This window comes from Ovis aries, chromosome 3 (assembly GCF_016772045.2).
Source record: "Ovis aries strain OAR_USU_Benz2616 breed Rambouillet chromosome 3, ARS-UI_Ramb_v3.0, whole genome shotgun sequence".
Classification (NCBI taxonomy): Eukaryota; Metazoa; Chordata; class Mammalia; order Artiodactyla; family Bovidae; genus Ovis; species Ovis aries.
The window spans coordinates 62912261-62934665 of record NC_056056.1 but is presented as its reverse complement, the minus strand read 5'-3'; the positions used below and the strand labels follow the sequence as shown (position 1 = coordinate 62934665).

At 35.5% G+C, this 22405-nt stretch overlaps 1 protein-coding gene across 13 annotated transcripts in view; it reads left to right on the top strand.

Moving 5' to 3' along the window:
- The window catches only part of SANBR (SANT and BTB domain regulator of CSR), a 59468-nt gene that overhangs the window by 5766 nt on the left and 31297 nt on the right, over positions 1-22405 (top strand). For 7 of the 13 annotated variants that reach the window (XR_001038116.4, XM_027966797.3, XM_012170768.5 and 4 more), the window contains exons 2-9: positions 6976-7134; positions 10009-10195; positions 11012-11105; positions 13154-13392; positions 16205-16263; positions 17665-17825; positions 20641-20727; positions 22019-22129. Coding sequence is in view for 12 of the 13 variants with exons in the window: in XM_027966797.3 (XP_027822598.1) it covers positions 6985-7134; positions 10009-10195; positions 11012-11105; positions 13154-13392; positions 16205-16263; positions 17665-17825; positions 20641-20727; positions 22019-22129 (1088 nt within the window). In the remaining variant the exon portion in view is untranslated. Of the gene's footprint in view, positions 1-1173; positions 1484-1564; positions 1693-6975; positions 7135-10008; positions 10196-11011; positions 11106-13153; positions 13393-16204; positions 16264-17664; positions 17826-20640; positions 20728-22018; positions 22130-22405 lie in introns of those variants that run through there. The other 6 variants (XM_060412139.1, XM_060412137.1, XM_060412135.1 and 3 more) reach the window with 3 other exon arrangements.

The window sequence follows — 22405 nt, the reverse complement described above, 5'->3', positions numbered from 1 at the left end:
TGGAAGAGGGTGTTTGCTATGACCAGTGTGTTCTCTTGGCAAAACTCTATTAGCCTTTGCCCTGCTTCATCCTGTACTCCAAGGCCAAATTTGCCTGTTACTCCGGGTATTTCTTGACTTCCTACTTTTGCATTCCAGTCCCCTATAATGAAAAGGACATCTTTTTTGGATGCTATAAGGTCTTATAGGTCTTCATAGAACCGTTTAAGTTCAGCTTCTTCAGCATTACTGGTCAGGGCATACACTTAGATTACTGTGATACTGAATGGTTTACTGTGGAAATGGACAGAGATCATTCTTTTGTTTTTGAGATTGCCCCGAAGAACTGCATTTCAGACTCTTTCGTTGACTATGATGGTTACTCCATTTCTTCTAAGGGATTCTTGCCCGCAGTAGTAAATATAATGGTCATCTGGATTAAATTCACCCATTCCAGTCCATTTTAGTTCACTGATTCCTAAAATGTTGATGTTAGATGATGTAAATTAAACATGTATTATAAATGAGTATTTATACAGGTGTGGAATACACATACAAGTTTGAAAATATTTTATATGAATTGTATTTTTGATTGGCTAACAGGTACCTCCACACTATAGGCCACAATAAATATTTTAGAAATTTTTAAGTAATCTTTTTGGAAATAAAGTAAAAAACAGCACCCAAATCCTTGCCCTGTATTCTGTTTCAGACTGTTTTCTATTGAGGCTCAAACAGAATTATAATGAAATACTCCATGCCTCAACATAGTTCTCAAATTGTGTGGTATGAAGTGATGATGCGCTAGGTACCCAAGTAGAAAACAATGAAGTTCTGTAAAATCTATTTTCAGCTGGGCTCAAGGCAGTGTTTTATAGTTCTTAAAGTAGTTTTTGAAAAATTTTATGCCAGTAAAGTGGCCAAAATAAGAAATAATTATTGATCACCTTCTGTGTGCCAGGTAGTGTGTTATATATATTGTCTAATCCTTACAATAACATCAGAGGTAGGTATTATTTTCCTTGTGTTATAGCCAAGACCATTGAAATCATAGGTTGTATTGCTGGAAATGGTAACTAGATAAGAATCTAGATCTGATTTTGTACTCGTTTTGTTGAGAGCTTACTTCATTGGAAAGTCACTGTCTCTCCTTTCATCTGTTACATTTATCTTTATGAATCTGTTTAATCCTAGGCTCTTTGGAATGATAATGTTACTGTTATAAACATTGCTGCTAAGCTGCTAAGTCACTTCAGTCGTGTCCGACTCTGTGCGACCCATAGACGGCAGCCCACCAGGCTCTGCTGTCCCTGGGGTTCTCCAGGCAAGAAGGCTGGAGTGGGTTGCCAATGCCATCTCCAGTGCGTGAAAGTGAAAAGTGAAAGTGAAGTCGCTCAGTCGTGTCCAACTCTTAGTGACCGCATGGACTGCAGCCTAACAGGCTCCTCCATCCATGGGATTTTCCAGGCAAGAGGACTGGAGTGGGTTGCCATTGCCTTCTCCGGTTAGTACTAAGTGCCAGGTAACACTGTCCGTGTATCTTCAAAAGTATATGGCCTAGCTACTATTATTCTTTGTTTTACAGATGAGAAAACTGAAGCATAGAGTACGTAATCTGAACCAGATAATACCTTAACTGGTGGAACCAGGACAAAAATTTGGGCAGTCTAGCTCCAGGGTCCATATGCAACACAATTCTGGGCCATCAGCAAGGTACCTGTCTGGTTGCTAGGAAGCTGTAATTTTCTTGTTTCTCTCTAATGTTCATGCAGAAATATGTAGGATAAATCTATTATGTCTACCACCCGATGTCCTGCATCAGTGTTTTATGGTACTAATCATTGTTAACGCTTCACTGAGAGTTTCTGCATTAGTTAGTTCCCCATTCTAACATTTAAACATCTCACATTATCCTTAACTTGATACTAGGTGATCAGTTCAGTTCCGTCACTCAGTCGTGTCCAGCTCTTTGCAACCCCATGGACTGCAGCACCCCAGGCCTCCCTGTCTATCACCAACTCCCAGAGTTTACTCAAACTCATGTCCATTGAGTTGGTGATGCCATCCAGCCATCTCATCCTCTGTCATCCCCTTCTCCTCCCCACCTTCAGTCTTTTCCAGCATCAGGGTCTTTTCAAATGAGTCAGCTCTTCCCATCAGGTGGCCAAGTATTGGAGTTTCAGCTTTAGCATTAGTCCTTCCAATGAATATTCAGGACTGATTTCCTTTAGGATGGACTGGTTGGATCTCCTTGCAGTCCAAGGGACTCTCAAGAGTCTTTTCCAACACCACAGTTCAAAAGCATCAATTCTTTGGTGCTCAGATTTCTTTATACTCTAGCTCTCACCTCCATACATGACTACTGGAAAAGCCATAGCCTTGACTAGATGGACCTTTGCTGGCAAAGTAATGTCTCTGCTTTTGAATGTGCTGTCTAGGTTGGTCATAACTTTTCTTCCAAGGAGTAAGTGTCTTATTTTCATGGCTACAGTCACCATCTGCAGTGATTTTGGAGCGCCCAAAAATAAAGTCTGACACTGTTTCCCCATCTATTTGCCATGAAGTGATAGGACCGGATGCCATGATCTTAGTTTTCTGAATGTTGAGCTTTAAGCCAACTTTTTCACTCTCCTCTTTCACTTTCATCAAGAGGTTCTTTCAGTCTTCACTTTCTGCCACAAGGGTGGTGTCATCTGCATATGTGAGGTGATTGATATTTCTCCTAGCAACCTTGATTCCAGCTTGTGTTTCCTCCAGTCCAGCGTTTCTCATGATGTATTCTGCATATAAATTGAATAAGCAGGGTGACAATATACAGCCTTGATGTACTCCTTTTCCTATTTGGAACCAGTCTGTTGTTCCATGTCCAGTTCTAACTGTAGCTTCCTGACCTGCATACAGATTTCTCAAGAGACAGGTCAGATGGTCTGGTATTCCCTCTCTTTAAGAATTTTCCAGAGTTTGTTGTGGTCCACACAGTCAAAGGCTTTGGCATAGTCAATAAAACAGAAATAGATGTTTTTCTGGAACTCTCTTACTTTTTCGATGATCCAGTGGATGTTGGCAATTTGATCTCTGCTTCCTCTGCCTTTTTTAAATCCAGCTTGAACATCGGGAAGTTCACGATTCATGTATTGTTAAAGTGTGGCTTGGAGAATTTTGAACATTACTTTGCTAGCATGTGAGATGAATGCAGTTGTGCAGTAGTTTGAGCATTCTTTGGCATTGCCTTTCTTTGGGATTGGAATGAAAACTGACCTTTTCCAGTCCTGTGGCCACTGCTGAGTTTTCCAAATTTGCTGGCATATCGAGTGCAGGACTTTCATAGCATCATGGTTTTGGATTTGAAATAGCTCAACTGAAATTCCATCACCTCTATTAGCTTTGTAGTGATGCTTCCTAAGGCCAACTTGACTTCACATTCCAGGATGTCTGGCTATAGGTGAGTGATCACACCATCATGATTATCTGGGTCGTGAAGATAATTTTTGTACAGTTCTTCTGTGTATTCTTGCCACCTTTTCTTAATATCTCCTGCTTCTGTTAGGTCCATACCATAGGTACTGTTATTTTATGCTGCATCAGATTTGTGAGGTGCTTTTTTCACAGTGCTTTCACAAAATAATCTCTTTGATTATTTATATAAAGTCAATTAGAGTTATACCTCATAGCTCAGTTGGTAAAGAATCCGCCTGCAATGCAGGAGACCCAGTTCAATTCCTTGCTCAGGAAGATATGCTAGAGAAGGGATAGGCTACCCACTCCAATATTCTTGGGCTTCCCTTGTGGCTCAGCTGGTAAAGAATCCACCTGCAATGTTGGGAGACCTGGGTTGGATCCCTGGGTTTGGAAGATCCCCTGGAGAAGGGAAAGGCTACCCACTCCAGTATTCTGGCCTGGAGAATTCCATGGACTGTATAGTCCATGGGGTGCAAAGAGTCTGACATGACTGAGCGATTTTTACTTTCACTTTTCATAGGTATTACCATCACTTAATTTCACTGCAGAAGTTCAAGTGACCTGCTCTGACTAGTTTGTGTGGAGTTAAACCTCAAACCTAAGTTTCAGATTTCTGTGTGCATTGCTTCTTCCACTGTAGTAGTGCATCAGTGTATCTGTGCTTTATACTTCTTTCCTAAAATAGGTAGCATTTTTCCATAAGAACGGTTTTGTTTCGGGGGATTATATTTCCAGCACAGATTCAGCATCAATAAAGTCATTGTTGTTGTTGTTCAGTTGCCCAGTTGTGTCTCACTCTGCAACCCCATGAATTGCAGCATGCCAGTCATGCCCATCCCTCACCATCTCCCGAAGTTTGCCCTACGTTCATGTACATTGGATTGGAGATGCCATCCAGCCTTCTCATCCTCAGATGCCCTCTTCTTCTGCCCTCAATCTTTTCCAGCATCAGGGACTTGTCCAGTGAGTCAGCTGTTCGCATCTGATGACCAAATACTGGAGTTTCAGTTTCAACATCTGTCCTTCGAGTGAGTGTTCAGGGTTGATTTCCCTTAAGATTGACTGATCTGATCTCCTTGCTGTCCAAGGAACTCTCAGGAGTCTTCTCCAGCAACACATTTCAAAGGCATCAGTTCTTTGGGGCTTCACCTTCTTTATGGTACGAACCTTTGTCGGCAGAGTAATGTGTCTGCTTTTCAACACACTGTCTAGGTTTGTCCTAGCTTTCCTGTCAAGAAGCAAACGTCTTCTAATTTCATGATTGCCGTCACCATCTGCAGTGATTTTAGAGCCCAATAAAGTCATAGATAGGAGAAGGCAATGGCACCCCACTCCAGTACTCTTGCCTGGAGAATCCCAGGGACGGGGGAGCCTGGTGGGCTACCATCTGTGGGGTCGCACAGAGTCGGACACGACTGAAGCGACTTAGCAGCAGCATGGCTAATTATAAATCTTTTCATCTGTGAATTTACATTCTAACTTCAGATACAATGCCTGGCCCATGGTGGAGGCTCAGTAAATGTTGTTATTATTATTTTTTTAACAATTTCAGCTTTGTTGAAGTATAATTGACATAAATTCTCAAAATTTTTTAAATTTGAAGGGAGTAGCTTTTCTCCTTCAGTACCACAGCCTTTTCCCTCCCTTGGCTCACATGCAGAAGCTTTGGAAATTGCTTCGTTGAATCATTACTAACTTCATAATGTTTAGACTCTGTCTCTCTCAACCCTAAGCCATCATTCCCATTTGCTATCTCCCCTATACGCTACTTCTCGAATGTAATGGAAAGAACATGGATCTGAGAGTCAGTTTGACCTGGGTCTTTGTTCTGCCTCTTAGTAGCTCTGTGGCCTTGTCCAAATTATTTAACTTTTCTGAATGTGTTTCTTCACCTTGTAAAATTGGGGAAAGACTCTATCTTACAGGGTTGTGGTGAGAATTGAAATAAGTTCTATAAAAGCCTTAGCACAGCTCCAGGCTCCTAGTAAACACCCAATAAAGAAGTTCTTAAAATTATCTTAAGGGTGAAGGAGATAGATTCTTTTTCTCTTTAATACCAGTCATCCCCACCTCCACAACACCAGCAGTTATTATTTGTCCCTCCTCTGCCCTTGCATGGCTCCCCAGTGCTTTGGCTCCCAGCAGATGATATTAAAATCATCTGTTTGTCTACCTGCATCCTCAGCTCTCTGCTAGTAAACTCCTTGAGGACAGGGACCATGCCATATTTATTGTGGTATTCCCAGTGCTTGGCCTGGCTTATAGTTGGTACTCACTAAATGTTTATTGAGGTACATGCCTTTGGAAAGCCTTCTAGAGACTTTTTTTCTTGTCGCCATGTTGCCTGAAGATTTTGGACACACCCTTAATCACTTGAGTCAAGGTCTCCTGGATTGAACCAGAGGGTATGTGATAGTAGGACCAGGGCGGGGAGCCAAGTGAAAAAGCAGGAAGCCACCACCCTGCAGGAGCGAGTGTGAGTGTATATGTGTGTAGAGGTGCTGCAGCTTTTTATGTATGAGAGTCAGAGGGTGTGTTTGGGCGTGTGTAAGGGTTAAACCTTGTCAGGCCAGTCGCCACATTGCTTCCGAAGAAAAGAAATAAGAGGACTTTACAAAAAATATTTCAAACATATAAAAACAATGCTAATTACATTTGTTAATATAATCTCCTCACCATATGTAATTCATAATCACATGCACAATAACTATTATGTTTATCCTAAAATGTCAGATTAACTTGGTTCTAAGTTTCATTTGATTACATCTATCAGATTAAGTATACTCAGCCTTCATTGTAGCATGGACATTCAATCACAGAGAAAGGCTTGGGACTGCAATGAAATTATCATGTAACTATCTTTTTTTTTCCCACTGTTTAGCTCCACCATCCATGAACTGCTAATAAAAATATAAATCAGCAACACATAAGAGGTTTTTTAATGAAGATATATTATATTCAACTTTTTCTCTGTTTTGTTATGAAAAGCTTTTAATATACAGCAAAATCAAAAGAATTTTATAGTGAACACTTGTATACCCATCACTTATATTCTATCCTTAACATTTTATCATATTTTTAAAATCACATACTTACCCAGCTGTATATCCTTCTAGGCTTCCCTGATGGCTCAGTGAGTAAAGAATCAACCTGCAGTGCAAGAGTCATAGGAGATGTAGGTTTGATCCCTGGGTCGGGAGGATCCCCTGGAGGAGGGTAGGGCACCACTCCAGTGTTCTTGCCCAGAGAATCCCATGGACAGAGGAGCCTCATGGGCTGCAGTCCATGGAGTTGCAAAGAGTTGGACACGACTGAGCAATTAAGCACGCACATCCTTCTAGCCATGTATCTACCAATCCATAATATTCAAGTGCTATTATATTTGAAGAGACTTGAGCTGTATAGTCTGTGTTGATTTTTAGTTCAGTTTCATTTTTCTTTTTTATAGTAGCAGTTAATTCTTAGTATAACTGATTTATAATGTTCTGAAAACATTTGGATTTCAGGTGCAAATAAATTTGTCTTCTCTATTTCTAGTTCCAAAAGATGAGTCGTGGATATTCAGAAAACAACAATTTCCTAAACAATAACAACCAGATGGTATTGGACATGATCCTTTACCCATTAATTGGAATCCACCAGGCCATCAATTGGGAAACTGTGGCAAGGCTTGTGCCTGGATTAACACCCAAAGAGGTAAATAGTAGTCTTTCAGATAGCTACTGAAAAGAAATCAGAAAAAGTGACCAATTTAAAGGTGTAACTACTAAGAAAGAAGTATTTGAGTTTCACATATTCATATGCATGTAAAAACTAAATATGCATAAAATATGGCTTGACTGTATGTATAATCTATGTAGATATATGATTTATTAACCCACCTGCTATGATTAAATTCATTTTATTTATTTTACATATTTACAACTTATTTTACATATTTACAACTGAATGGGTAGATAAAACTTTTGTAAATCCAACTTTATTATTAAATTGCTAATGCTATGCTTCTCAGAATTGAGTAATATACAGACCTTTGTAAAGGAAAAAACTTGAAAACTTCCAGTGATGACCCAAATTACTATCACAGTGGAAATTAAATGTGCACTAACAATACCAGGTATAAACACACCTATACAATCATAAACCAAATTTTACATTTTATAGACACAATTGAAAACTCAAACCAACATAATTCAAACTAATAAGCTTAATGTGATCAGTAATAGTGTTTTGCTGAAATTAAATTGCGATTATAATGCAAATATTGTATAGTCTTTTGTGGCACAAAATTTTTTGTGTTCAGCCTATGTTGCCAAAAGCCCTTCAAAGCCTGTATTCTTTCTCCACTTTTCTCTCTCTAACTTGTGGTGAAGCCTTGTTTTGCACCAAGACATTACTTGCCTTCCCTTGGCATTAACACATCTCTTCTCTACTAAATCTGTTTTCTACCTTTGTCTTAAAATATTCTGTCATCCTAATGATTCAAATGATTTTTATTACTGTAATCCTCAGAATCAAAACTTGCAACCTGAAAACTCTTATAGGGTACTCTTTCTGGTAATTCATCTCTGATCTCTAGTTTGAGAACACAGACCTCAGAATTTTTGCTGTTAAAAGGAACCCTAAAGTGAGTGAATCTTCTTGGGTTTCTAGAAGTAGAAAGAACATTAGCGATTTTATCCAGTAGATTTTAAGCATTTTCACTACTGCCTTTCCCATGATATACTCTCAATACTTACAGAATCAGTGAATGAACCAAGTTCTACCCTGTTCTTTGACAGCTGAAAAAACACACCCACAGAGATTATTTGCCCTTGATTGTAAGTCTTTGTGAAATGATGAAGGAACTTACTTAGTGTATATTGTCATTCCTTAATCTGTACTTTTTCATCTTTTGGACTTTTACATGCTAGGTTTAAAAACGAGGCCAATCTGTGAATTTGACTATTTTTCCAACTTTTTATTGTGAATATTTTCAAACATATAGAAAGGTTAAAAGAAGAGCATAGTATCCCTATATCCTTTATTTGGCGTCAGTAATTCTAGATAATTTGCTTGATTTCTTTATATAAGTTTTGTTTTGTTTTGACATTTAAAAGTAAGTTTCAGGGACTTCCCTGGTGGTCCAGTGGCTGAGACTCTGAGCTCTCAATGCAGGGGGCCTGGGTTCAGCCCCTGGTCAGGAACTAGATCTCACATGCTGCAAATAAGACCTGATGCAGCCAAATAAATAAATATTCTAAAAAAATAAAAGTAAGTTTCAGACATCACTCCATAGACTGCAGCATACCTCTTAAAATAAGAATATTATTATGTAACTACCTAGCTACAGTACCATGGTCAAACCTAGGAAAATGAACAGTAACTCCATCGTATCGTCTAATATCCACTGCGTATTCAGATTCACCCAATTGAAAAAAATTTCTTTTTTTTTTTTTTGGCCACACTGCATGGCTTGTAGGATCTTAGTTGCAGGAGCAGGGATCAAATTTGTACCCCCTGCAGTGGAAGCACAGAGTTTTAACCACTGGACCTCCAGGGAAGTCCTTTACTTATATATCTTTTAAATGTGTTTTCAAAGGACTAAACCTTGAGTAGGCATTTATTTGTAGTAATAGTACTATAATACTATTAGTAAACAATCTTCATTAAAAAGGTGCTCAATATCTAGTGGGCACTTGGTAAATATTTGTGTAGTAAATGAATGATGCCATACTCAATGCGTTATTCACTTACCATGTATGTGTGTACATAGTATATATTTTTCTCCTTTTGTACCTCCCATATTACTTGGTCTGCTCTATAACTTGCCATCCACATTGCTACTGATGGAGATTTAAACATGAATACTATTAGAAGTGCTATCTGACAAAGACCCACATTAAGGAAGGCATTTTGTGTTGTGACCTGAGAAATGACATTTTCATGAACAACTTAGCCTTACTTAATGCACTCTTGATATTTTCCAGTCTATTGTATTTTCACTGCTAATCTGGTCTTTCTAAATTCATTCTATGACTAAAAATGAGTTAAGGGAGAACACTGTGCTAGAACAAACTGCCCGAATACGTGGCCATATATTTAAAAGTGTTTTTAAGTGTTACTATAGTATTTTGTGCAAGGTGAACCTCACTGTTGGTAAGAACAAAGACTCATTATTTTAATGAAGAAAATCTAGGATCACAAATCAGATACCTTTTGATTTGTTTTCTGTTGAAGGTTAGAATTTCGTCTTGTTCCTATTGGAAACTCAAGTGTGAAAATAACAGCCAAGTTTTTAATTAAAGTTTTTAAATTGTCAACTGATAATAGACATAGATCATGGGGAAATATGGTTAGTGAAGGCATTCTTCATTTTCCTACAAGTGTATAAATATATTAGGGCTTTGAGTTAAAGCATGTTTTAAAAAATCTACCCTGAATTTTAAAAAAGAAAAAAGTAAGTCAGAGGCTTTCACGTATTGAAATACGCACTGGTTTTCTAGATGTTACCCAAGAGATTAATTTTTCACTTATAAAAGATGATTAAAATCCCCCAGACCTGCATTTCTTTCCTTTATGCCTTTACAGTGTGCAAAGAGGTTTGATGAGCTGAAGAGCAGTGGAAGTTCACCTGTGGACAACCAGTATAGTCCCCTCATGGCTGCCGGAGAGAGTCCTGTTGAAACTTTAGCCACATACATCAGATCCTCGCTTCTTGACACACAAGGAGAATTTCAGGAGACTCCAGTTGGTCAGGATGCAGTTTCTAAAACAGGTAAGGTGTTAAAAGCAAAATGCAGTACCTGTCCTTAAGATAATTCTGAAAAATATTATGCATTCCAGTCAACTTTATTTAAAGGGTAATAGAAACCTTAATAGGAAAAATCTGTTAGTATTTGTATCTTCCTGAGCTTTAGAAATTTGTCTTTGCTGTATTTTTAAAAAATTTAGATGTTAACATATAGGGCAAACACTATTACCAAAAAAAAGGTTTTCACTATATTAAAATCTACTACTCCATTGTGTTAGCCTATTTGTGTCATAAAATTTAGAGGAATTTGACCTGTACCTTTTACTTAATTTTTTTTTAGCTGAGAGAATCTTGCTTGTCTCTCCCGATATCTTTTTTACAGCTCCCCTCTATGAAAGTCAACAGTAGCTTCAGATAACACAAAAGCAGGGTATAGGAGATGTTCTCCACATTACATTGAAAATAATAGCTGGTTTTAGAAATCTTCAATGTAGTGAATTGTTTTAATCTCAGCAGTAGCAGAATATTGATACAAAAATTTGCTTCAGGAAGAGAAACTATATTGTAGGCTTTTGAACATTTGACCCCTGTCCCTACATACCAGGTTAGTATTTTTTTTTTTTAATCTTTAGTGTAATGTTAGCAATTTGTGACTGGTTTTCATACTGTTTCTTTCATATACCTTTAGAAATATTAAGGCACCTAACAAAATACCATCTTTAGCTACTCTTGGAAACCATGCGTTTATAGTATAACCATTCAATAAGTAAAAACCCATTTTCAGCTAGAAATGCTAACCTCCCCCCTTTGTTTTTGTATGTGTTTGTTTCTGTATTTAAGGAAGACATAGTATAGCTTCCACAAGGAATTGTTCTTCAGAAAGTGAAAATTGTACTACTCATAATGGTGGAGAAAAGACTGAAGAATCTGAAGGGTAGGAGGCTGGTTCTTTGCTAGATAAGCTTTTAATATGAATATCAACTTCAAATTATAAAATATATGAATGATGATTTTATATATCAGTTACCATAATTTAGGAATTTCATATTACACAGTTGCTGAAACAATTGATATCAGGGTAGTTGATGTGTTGAACTATCAACAACTGCTTAATAGGTGAACATATGGCTTATTCATACTACTTATAAGTTAGACAACAGTTTTCCACTTTAAAAATTCATTTTCATCCTATAAATATTAGAAATAACATCCATTAACATAAAGTTTTGGAAAGTAAAATTTAAAACCCAAAGAAAAATCTCTGCCATTAGTTCTACAACTTTATTAAAGAAATTGGATGTGTATTTTAGAACTATTTGGATATAATTACTCATTATAGAAACATTTAAAAATTAAAATATATATTTCAATGTCATGCAAGTTTTAATAATTTTGTATTGTTTTGTGTATTTTACATACAATAAACTACACATATTTTAAGTATTCACTTTTGATGAATGTTAGCCATATAACTGATGAAGATAACATTTTCATTATCTCTAAAGGTTCCTTTGAGTATTTTCAGTTTTGATAGTTTTTTAATAACACATATCATAAAATTTACCCTTTTGAAAAGTTCTGGGGATGGATTCTAGAGATGGATGGTGGTGATAATTGCATAATAATATGAGTGCATTTACTTTATGTATATTTTACTACAATAAATAAAAAATCACCCTTTGTAGCTTAGTGAATTTTACTTTACTCACATAGATTTAAAAAAATTTTATTTTTACCGTTACACATATTCAAACAATATATTCTTAATGTTCAACAAATACTTTTTCTTGGTTGCATGGCACGTGGGACCTTAGTTCCCCAATCAGAGATCAAACCCGTGTCCCCTGCATTGCAAGGCAGATTCTTAACGGCTGGGCCACCAGGGAAGTCCCCTCATGTAGATTGATAGGTTTGTTTGTGTAGCATAAAAATTTATCCGGTTGATTTTTTACTATTATTATTTAGTGTTTCATGTTTTGGCCCCAAAATTCACTGAACTTTCATGTTTCATTATACCAGCCATTACCTGTTTATATTTTGACCGTAATATCTTTGGAAGCGCAGTTTGCAAAGTTGCTTAAATTCCTTTATTTTGACAAAGCACTGATTATTAATCCTTTTTCTGTTGCCAGTGTTACTTCAGATGTAATTTCTTTGTGTTAAAAATTTTTGAAGTTCATTTAAATATACATTAAATTCATATTGTAGATTAGTGTAACTCTTCCTATTTAATCTTTTCCTTTTGTAATGTAATGACATGAAGGCAGCTGTGGATCACACTAGTCTGTCTTTTTGAGGTAATATAATTTTCAAGGGCATATAAATTCAAAGAGTATATAATTTTTGAAGTAGTCTTTCTGATATATAAACCTATTCTTAAAATTGTTTTTTAAATAAGTAAATAAGCACATTGTAATGTTGAGTTTTTAAACCACATTTACTGATTTATATTTATTGAATGCCTAGAAACAAGCTTTCTAGCTGTTAAAAATAACAAAATAGCTATGCTAATTATTCACTATTCAATGAATAATTTTAACTTTTTCCCATTCACTAATAGTAAGAAAATTCTAGTGTTTCATCTTTATCTCCTTTCTGTATCCATTACCATGTAAAAGTGCCATTTTATGTTCCTCACAAGAACTAGAAATTGTGATTTAATTTTTTTGTGAATTAGTATTTTTTAAAAACACTATAATTATGATTTGAAAATAATAAGTTTCAAACCTTTTATAAGTTCTATAGTAAAAAAATTTTGTTTTACTAAGTCAGTAGCTTAACTAAAATTAGTCATAAGTTTTCAGATACAGATCAGGGTAGAAAGGTGCTAATGTAAACTTCTGAATGTCAAGCCTTGTAAAACTGATATGTGGTTAAAACCTTGAAAAACATCTGGTTCTGATGCTTCCAATAAATGTCAATATTTTGGCTCCTCTACTAAAACTCTAATAATTTCATTTCTGTGTAACGTTTTTCATGAAGGCCAAACATGGTGATCCATGTATGTGATGAAGCAAAAAACTTGAAAGAAGATTTTATTTGCCCACGAGATCTTTTGATATCAGAAATGAAGTACTTTGCTGAATATTTATCTGTGGATGCCCAGCGCTGGGAAGAGGTGGACATTTCAGTTCATTGTGACGTTCACATTTTCAACTGGTTGATAAAATATGTTAAAAGGAACACTAAGGAGAATAAAGATTGTGAGATGCCCACTTTAGGTAAAAGACAATCTATTACTTACTTTGTAGTGAAATTTTTATGTCAGTTGGTAGTTGCTTCAGGCAAAATAGCAAATGTGGAAAATTGTTCAAACCTTAGTATTTATGTTCAGATTAGTAATCACCGTTTAGGAAACTGATACCTCATTCTTTTTTAGCAAATTTTAGTGAATTTATGGCAAATAGACAGGTTTCTAGATTAGCCGTTTTCACTGTATGTTACGGTGACTGACCGCTGGTGTCCTGAAGATCCTTTTAGGGGATCCACAAGGTCAAGGGAATCTGCTTAATAATGCCAGGATGTTATTTAGCATTTTTCCCTCTGTGTTTACATTTGTCCTGAAAGTGCAGAAGTAATAGAGGATAGAACTGTTGGAGCTTTAGCACACATCAAGGAAGGAGCATCACATTGTATGAGGGGGTCACTGTGTTCTTCAACCCATGTGCTCACAGTAAAAATTGGAAAAAAAGAAAAGGAAAAAATAGTTTCTCTTAGGAATATCCTTGATGAGTAACAATGACTAATTTTATTAACTCTTGACTCTTGACTAGACATTCTTTTGACATTCTACGTGATGACGCAAGAAGTGCACTCTTGCTGCACACCAGAGTATGATGGTTGTCTGAAGGAAAAGCACTTGTACAGTTGCCTGAGTTGCAAGCTAAATTAGCTGCTTTCCTACAAAACCATTTTTACTTGGAAGAATGGCTGATAGACTCTCACTTGAGCATCTGGCAGATACTTTCCTCCTTTTTTATTTTTTAATTTTTCTTTTGGCTGCACTGCACAACTTGCAGGAACTCAATTTGCCAACCAGGAGTTGAACCCAGGTCACGGCAGTGAAAGCTCAGCATCCTAAGCACTAGGACTAGGGAATGTCCCAGGCAGATAGTTTTTTGAAAATGAATCAAGTGACCCAGTCAATGAAAGGGAAATAACTAACAATATTTGTTGCCAGTGATAAAATTCATGCTTTCAAGTAAGAATTAAGAGTTTTGGAAAACTTGTGTCTGCTTCCATGTGCTTGATAGTTGCTCTATATTTAAGGACTTTTCTTTAAATATTAACAAATAAGACTTTTTAATATAATGTATAATGAAATGTTTCAACATTTGGAAGATCTGCATAACTCAGTAAACCAGTGTCTTTCAAATGATTGATGCATGATGTTAACAAAAAATCTTGCATAGATTAAAGATCCATTCTAAGTACAAGGTAAATGAGAGGATTTTGAGACAGCAGAATAGGAAATGCTCTTAGTATGATTTTGATTCCCATTGCAACTAACCTTTAAGAAAGACTACCCACAAATTCAGTGTGGAAACAGATGTGAGAATCAAACTGTCTGCCCTTAAGTCAAACACTGAAGAGATTTATAGAAAATGTCAAACAGTGTTATTTTCATTTTGTTTTGAAAAATACAGTTATTTTCATAAAATTATGTTAATATGTAATGAGTTTATTAATTCATTGAAAAAGAATAATAAATATTTTAATTTTTTTCTGTTTTATTTTCCAGTATAGTAAATACGGATAGATATAACCCACTTAAACAGAAGCTCTCTAGGAATCTCAGCTTTTAAGATTTTTTTTTAAAAGAGGTCTTGAGAGCAAAAGTTTGAGAACCAATGTTCTAGATAATAAGAAGAGTAATTACTAAGCAATCTTTTTTGGGCATTAACTTATATAGGAAATCACACTGGTGGGGTTTAATATAAGTATTTCTGTGCACTAGAATTACAATTTACAGTAATATAAAAATATTTCTAATTTCTTACTAGTAAATAAATCTATACTGACAGTATAAAAGTCTTCTGAGGAAGTTCATAGTTTAATACATTTTTGTGACCAAATTAAGGGAAAAATGTGTCTAATGGTTCTTAAAATTACAAAATTGCTAAATCAGAATATTCAACCAGTCAAAAGTTTAAAAAAAAAAAGTGGAGCAAACTTGGTCATTCTGTAGTCTTGAACCTTAAATCAGTAGCTACAAATGTTAAGCTTCTATAAAAGCAATCTTTAACTAGGAAAACTAGCAAAATGCTTAATTACATTGCTAATAATCCAGACCTTCGGTCTTAACTGGAATGGATCATATTATAGTTGAAATTTTTCACCAACTCCTTCCTCTCTTTACCATTTCTTTCTGAGAGCCTTCCATATAGAATTGTTATTTAAGAAAAGATTGGGATTACTTATTATAATTATTGTGTACATAGTCCTTTATTTAGGAGGACTGTCTTAGGACTATAATAGTAAATATCAAAATGTTTCTTTTTCCTTAAATATAACTCATGGAAAATGACTGAGGTTTACTGAAATGATAGCATCAGCCAGCATATCCTTTCCGTGGTTGTGCCTTTGAAGTCTGCCTGTAGGAAGTAATTTTTCATTTCTGCAATAGTAAATTTTCTATTATCTTTAAGAATCTTTTAAATTAAGCATTTGTTCATAACAAGCATTTGAACCACTTTTGAAATAACTTCACTGTGATTTTTGTGTGATGAGTTATATTCTCAATTTTAATTATCTGGTTTAGTTAAGGAGGAATTAGTATATATCATATCTTTAGCTGGAGTCTTTTTACTTGATGTAAATCTAATTCCAGGGCAAATTTGCTATATGTTTTCTCTATACCCTAAATTTTAACTTTGCATTTTCTTTCTTTCTTGCATATAAGCCATAGTAAGATTTTATTAAATTGTTCTTATTAAAGTAACCTCGTCTTTTAAGGTGAGAAGGAGCCTGTTCTAAGGAGATTGAGATGAAAATCAAAAGGAGAATTTAATTTTCTCTCTCTCTCTTTTTTAGAGCCAGGAAATGTCATTTCAATTCTTATTTCTTCAGAGTTTTTGAAAATGGATTCACTGGTAAGTATTAACAAAAGATCCAACTCTTCTATTCACCTATGCTTGATTTAACATATAACTTGATGTTTTCTTAAAGTGTCTAGAAAATTTGGAGATATCTTCCTAAAGTAGTTGTTGATTCAAGACTGTGATTCATTAGAAAAAGCTGCTGGTGTTTGGAGGTACTTTGTTCTATTGGGAAAGGCTTAAGGCTACTGTGTATTGTTTGCGCAGGATGCCTATAAAGCTAGCAACTTATTCCCAAGGGAGGAGTTAGCTGTTGCATCCAGATGAAACTAAACAGAATTAATTTTGCCCCAAAAGGGATTTGGCCATAAAACCAAATTAAAAGAAAATTAATTGGAATATATTTTACTATTTAAATAATTATTTAAGCTTTTACTGCTTATTTGTGTCTTTTGTTTATAGTTAAGCAAACTAAGAAACTAATGCCCAACTACTGAAAGGTGTAATTTTGTATGTGTAAACCACGTGCTTATGTCTGTTGTTAAAAATAGTTGATGAAACATAAAAGCACAATATGTACATATCAGACTCTTAACACTAAATATATTTTTCTTCTTTTTCCTTTTAATAAATTTCTTTATTATTCAAATGTGGTTTTTTAATGTTTTTTGTAGTTTTAAATGAATATTTGCTCTTAACCTCTGGCAAAACTACGCAGAGTATTCCTTTACTGTGTTAACAGATGTGAAGTTCATTTATTTGTTTGAGGTTTTATTGTATTTTTGTACCCTTAGTCCCTCCCTTCTGTTGTTGGTATTAATTGCTTCAGGGGAGGGTTATAGGGAAAAAAGGGAGACTAAAAGAGTCTCTGAGTTTTGATTTTTGTAATCTAAGACCTAAAGCATGATTTTTATGTCATAGCAAAATATTTAGAAGAATACATAATTAACCAGTGCTGTTTTTCCCCAAAACACAATCTACCTTGTAAAGTAAATAAATATACCTGACATTGAAGAAAGGCAGAAAGCAAGCACAACAGAACTGAGAAAACCCTAAAGTGACTGAAATTGTTTCTGTTAGAGAAATGGAGACGTAAAATTGTCACTAAGTTTAGTAATAGAAAGTCACATATCTGTACCCTTGAGTTTGTGGACTTAAGATTTGTATCTGCCACAATTATGAAAGATGTTCATTACATTGTTGTTCAAAATATTCTAAGAAGTTTGAAATTTTTTCTAGCTATGTTTGTATAAATTTGACCTACTAGACCACTTTGGAACAGTATAGTTTAATGCAAACAGGCAGAGCTAAGTTATTGCCTAGCAATACATGGATTAAGCCTTTAATGAATCTTTATCTTCGTATTAATATTAATTAATATTAAAATTAGTATTAATATGACATTATCGTTTCTGTTTCTATCTTCAACACTTATTTTCTGTGTTTTTTGTTTAGGTTGAACAGTGTATACAGTATTGCCACAAAAATATGAATGCCATTGTAGCTACTCCATGCAACATGAACTGTATTAATGCAAATCTTCTTACACGTATAGCTGATCTGTTTACACACAATGAAGTTGATGATTTAAAGGACAAGAAAGATAAGTTTAGGAGGTAATTTTTTAAATTTAATTTTAAAGGTAATGTTCCTATTAGAAAAAAATGTGTTATTTTTATTTCATTTTAGTAAAAATTCTATATTTAGAATATATTTGGAAATCTATTTCCATTTTATTTTAAATGAATTAAAATATGGGGCTTCTCAGGTGGCTCAGTGGTAAAGAATGCACCTGCCAGTGCAGGAGATGTAGGAGATGCAGGAGATGTGGGTTCAGTCCCTGAGCTGGGAAGATCCCCTGGAGAAGGAACTGACAACCCACTCCAGTCTTCTTGCCTGAAGAATTCCATAGACAGAGAAACCTAGTGGGACAGTCCACAGAGGCATAAAGAGTCCGACATGACTGAGCAACTGAGCGTACCTGCCTGAAGTAAAATATATTCTGAGCTGATGGCTCGAGGTGAAAAACAGTAACTAAATTAGTTACTTTGTATAAGGTGTATATAAGCAGATTATGATGGTGAATTATGTTAAAAATTATCAAGACAGGGCTTTAGTGTAAAGGGGAAGAGTTGTGTGAGATGAGGTCAACAGCATTAGGCACTGTTTAGGTCATACAAGGAGTGTATACTTTATTCTAGGTGGAATGGAAGCAGAGGAGTGGCATGATCTGGTTTGTTTTTAAGAAATTGATCTATTCTGTCTGGAGAAAAGACTATAAGGATATAAGAAGCAAGACCTATTTGAAGTTTAGTGCAGTGGTCTAGTGAGAGATGGAAAGCTTAGGACTAGAGTAGAGGCAGGGGCTCTGGAAGGAAGTAGGTGGATTCAGAGTATGTTATTACAAAAATTAGACAAATTTTCAAATGTGATGATATGGGAAAAGAGAATATTTTAGGATAATTACTAGGTTTTAAGGTTGAGTAACTAAGTGAACGATAGTGTCATTAATAGAGCAGTGACTGGGGTGAGGGGAATCAGAAGATGTGTTTGGATCTCGTTAGGTTTATTTAATATATTTAATATACTTCTTGGACATTCAGGTAGGATGGCAGGTAGATGTAAGTCTGAAGTTTAGGTCAGAGTTCAGGGCTTAAAATAAAAATATGAGTAGATGAGGTTTAAAGCCACAGAACTGAATGAGATTTCCTAACCAGACTGTATGTTCTCTACTGAATTACAATGGCACCTTTACTATAAATCAGGAGACTATATATGTGAGGTCTCTTTCTGAATTCCCCATTCTGTTCTGTTGATTTCTTTGTCTATACTTTTATCAGTAGGACACTGTCTTAATTACAGTAGCTTTCTATTATTTTTTTGGTATCTAGTAATCTAAAATTCTGGAGAAGGAAATGGCAACCTGCTCCAGTATTCTTGCCTGGAGAATCCCATGGATAGAGATGCCTGTCAGGCTACAGTCCATGGGGTTGCAAGAGTTGGACACGACTTAGCGACTAAACCACCACCACTACCACCACCAATCTAAAATTCTCCAGCTTTGCCATTCTCCAAGATTGCTATCTTAGTCATTTTATGTCCTTTGCGTTTCCATATGAATTTTATAATTAGCCTGCCCATTTTCTTTCTTTTTCTCTCATATACGTACACACACACCCCCCCACACACACACCTGCAAATTTGAGGGTTAGTATTGGACCTGTAGATTTGAGAAGAGACATCTTAATAATATTGAGTCTTTCTGTTCATGAACATGGTATAACTCTATTTTAGCAGTGTTTTATAGTTTTTGGTATAGAGACATTTTTTCCTTTTTTTAAGTTAAATCTTTTCCTAGGCATTTGAATTTTTTGGTGCTATTATAAATGCTATTTTTGTTTATTTCCTGATTGTTAACAAGAGCATAGTGATAAAGACTGCCCAACATTTGGAAGATTCAACAAAGGAGAGTTAAGGAGCCTGAGAAGGAAGAGTCAGGGTCAAAGGGAAGGCAAAAGGAAAGAGGGTTTCAAAAAGGAGGAAGCAATTAAGTGTTCAAATATGTGGAATGCTGCTACCATGTAGAGTAAGATGAGGACAGAAATGTGGTTGGTTGGATTTAAACAACTTTTTTCCACATGTTTGCTCTGAATGATTACAGAAAAACTAAGTTCATGTCTAACATTATTGTGTTATGTGCGTGCTAAGTCACTTTAGTCGTGTCTGACATTTTGCAACACCACTGATTGTAGCCCACCAGGCTCCTCTGTCCATAGCATTCTCTAGGCAAGACTACTGGAGTGGGTTGCCATACCCTCCTCCAGAGGATCTTCCCAACCCAGGGATCAAGCCTGCATCTCTTACATCTCTTGCACTGGCAGGTGATTCTTTACCAGTAGCATCACTTGGGAGGTCCAGATCATTATATTAGGCATAATAGTAAAGTATTAACATTTATTGAATGTTTAATACTATGTCTGACACTCTTTAAAAACACTATCTCATTTAACCCTCTTAAAATCTTATGCACGTGAAATTAGTAGCCCCATTTTCTAGGTGGAGAAAATAAGTTTCAGAGATTTTAAGTTGCCAAAGGTCATGTATGAAATGATTGGTAGTCCCAGGATTGTTAAACTTCCCAAATCCTCAATCTGGAATTTTCCTTAACAAAGAACTGAAAGAGAGGTAGATATCCATGTGTCTCATTTTTCTTGTGAAAATTGATTCTTGATCAAGCAATTCTCATTAGTAGGTTTACTTACTTAGAGCAGCAAAAAATGTATTATAAATTCCCAAGGAAGGACTCTCTAAGGACTTACTAGTCTTATTTTCTACGTGTGCAAATAGGTCAGCATTTATTTTCATCACTATCAAGTAATTTTGGTAAAGTGGATAGAGAAAATTAATTTGTTGGTCATTTGTTGTTACTAGTAAACTTTTTTGTAAGAAGATTGAGAGACTGTTTGATCCTGAGTACTTGAATCCCGATTCTCGGAATAATGCAGCAACATTATACAGGTATATTTTTCTTTAGTATGCTATATATTGCAGCTAAATTCTTTAATTTTAATACATTTGAAATTTTCTTCTTGAATGTTTTTTGTATCATCTTTCTTTGTTGTTTTTTAATTTTTATACAATTTTAAAGGTTACTTTCCATTTACAGTTATTATAAAACATTGGCTATATTTCCTATGTTGTATAATACATCCTTGAGCTTATCTTATACCCAGTAGTTTGTATTTCCCACTCCCCTCCTCCTATTTTGCCCTTCCCTACACTTTCCCCACTGATGACCGCTAGTTTGTACTCTATTAGTCCACTTCTTTTTTATTATATTCACTAGTTTGTTGTATTTTTTAGATTCCACATATAAGTAATAACAGACAGCACTTGTCCTTCTTTGTCTGACTTATTTCACTTAGTGTAATGCCCTCCATATTCGTTCGTGTGTGTGTGTGTATGTGTGTGCGTGTGTGTGTGTGGTCACCACATCTTCTTTATCCATTCCTCTGTGAATGGACACTTGGGTTGTTACATGTCTTGGCTGTTGTAAATAATACATCTGGTAACATTGGGGTGCATGTATTGTTTCAAATCAGGTTTCTTGGTCAAGTAGTATTCGTGTGTGTGTGTGTGTGTGTGTGTGTGTTCTTGGTCAAGTAGTATTCGTGTGTGTGTGTGTGTGTTCTTGGTCAAGTAGTATTCGTGTGTGTGTGTGTGTGTTCGTGTGTTCTTGGTCAAGTAGTATTCGTGTGTGTGTGTGTGTTCTTGGTCAAGTAGTATTCGTGTGTGTGTGTGTGTGTGTGTGGTCACCACATCTTCTTTATCCATTCCTCTGTGAATGGACACTTGGGTTGTTACATGTCTTGGCTGTTGTAAATAATGCATCTAGTAACATTGGGGTGCATGTATCGTTCAGATCAGGTTTCTTTAATGTATACCCAGGAGTGAAATTGCTGGATCATCTGATGGTTCTGTTTTTCGTTTTTTGCAAGCCCTTATGCTGTGTTTTATAGTGGCTGCACCCGTTTACATTCTCGCTGACAATGCACAGGTGTTCCCTTTCTCTATATCCTCACCAGCATTTGTTATCTGTGTTCTTTTTGATGGTGTCCATTCTGACAGGTGTGAGGTGATATCTCATTGTGGTCTTCATTTGCATTTCCTTGAGGATTAGATGTTGAACATCTTTTCATGTCTGTGTTGGCCATCTATATTTCCTCTGTGGAAAAATGTCTGTTCATTTCCTCTAGCCATTTTTTAATCAAGGTTTTTTTTTTTTAATTGTATCTTTGTGTTATTATAGGTGCTGTTTGTGTAAGAAACTTCTAACAAAAGAAACAGAAAGAAGAATTCCTTGCATTCCTGGAAAAATCAATGTGGATCAGCATGGAAATATTATATACATTCATATAAGGTGTAGTAAAAATAAAATACAGCTTCTTAAATGTGAATTAATGGTGTATTTACAAAGCAAAACTACTTCTAAAAGGAATGGGACAACATTTTTTCTTCATGTGATCCAACTTTGATTTAGAAAGATGGTACTTTCAAAACAAAGTTGTTGTAAAAGTATATTTTATCTTGAAAGATGTTCTGATCAGTGCCATTAAAATGATTTTTCACTGATAGATTTTAAGTGTTATATTGAATTTGACAAGAGAACCAGATTTATTTTCAGATGAATTTTAGA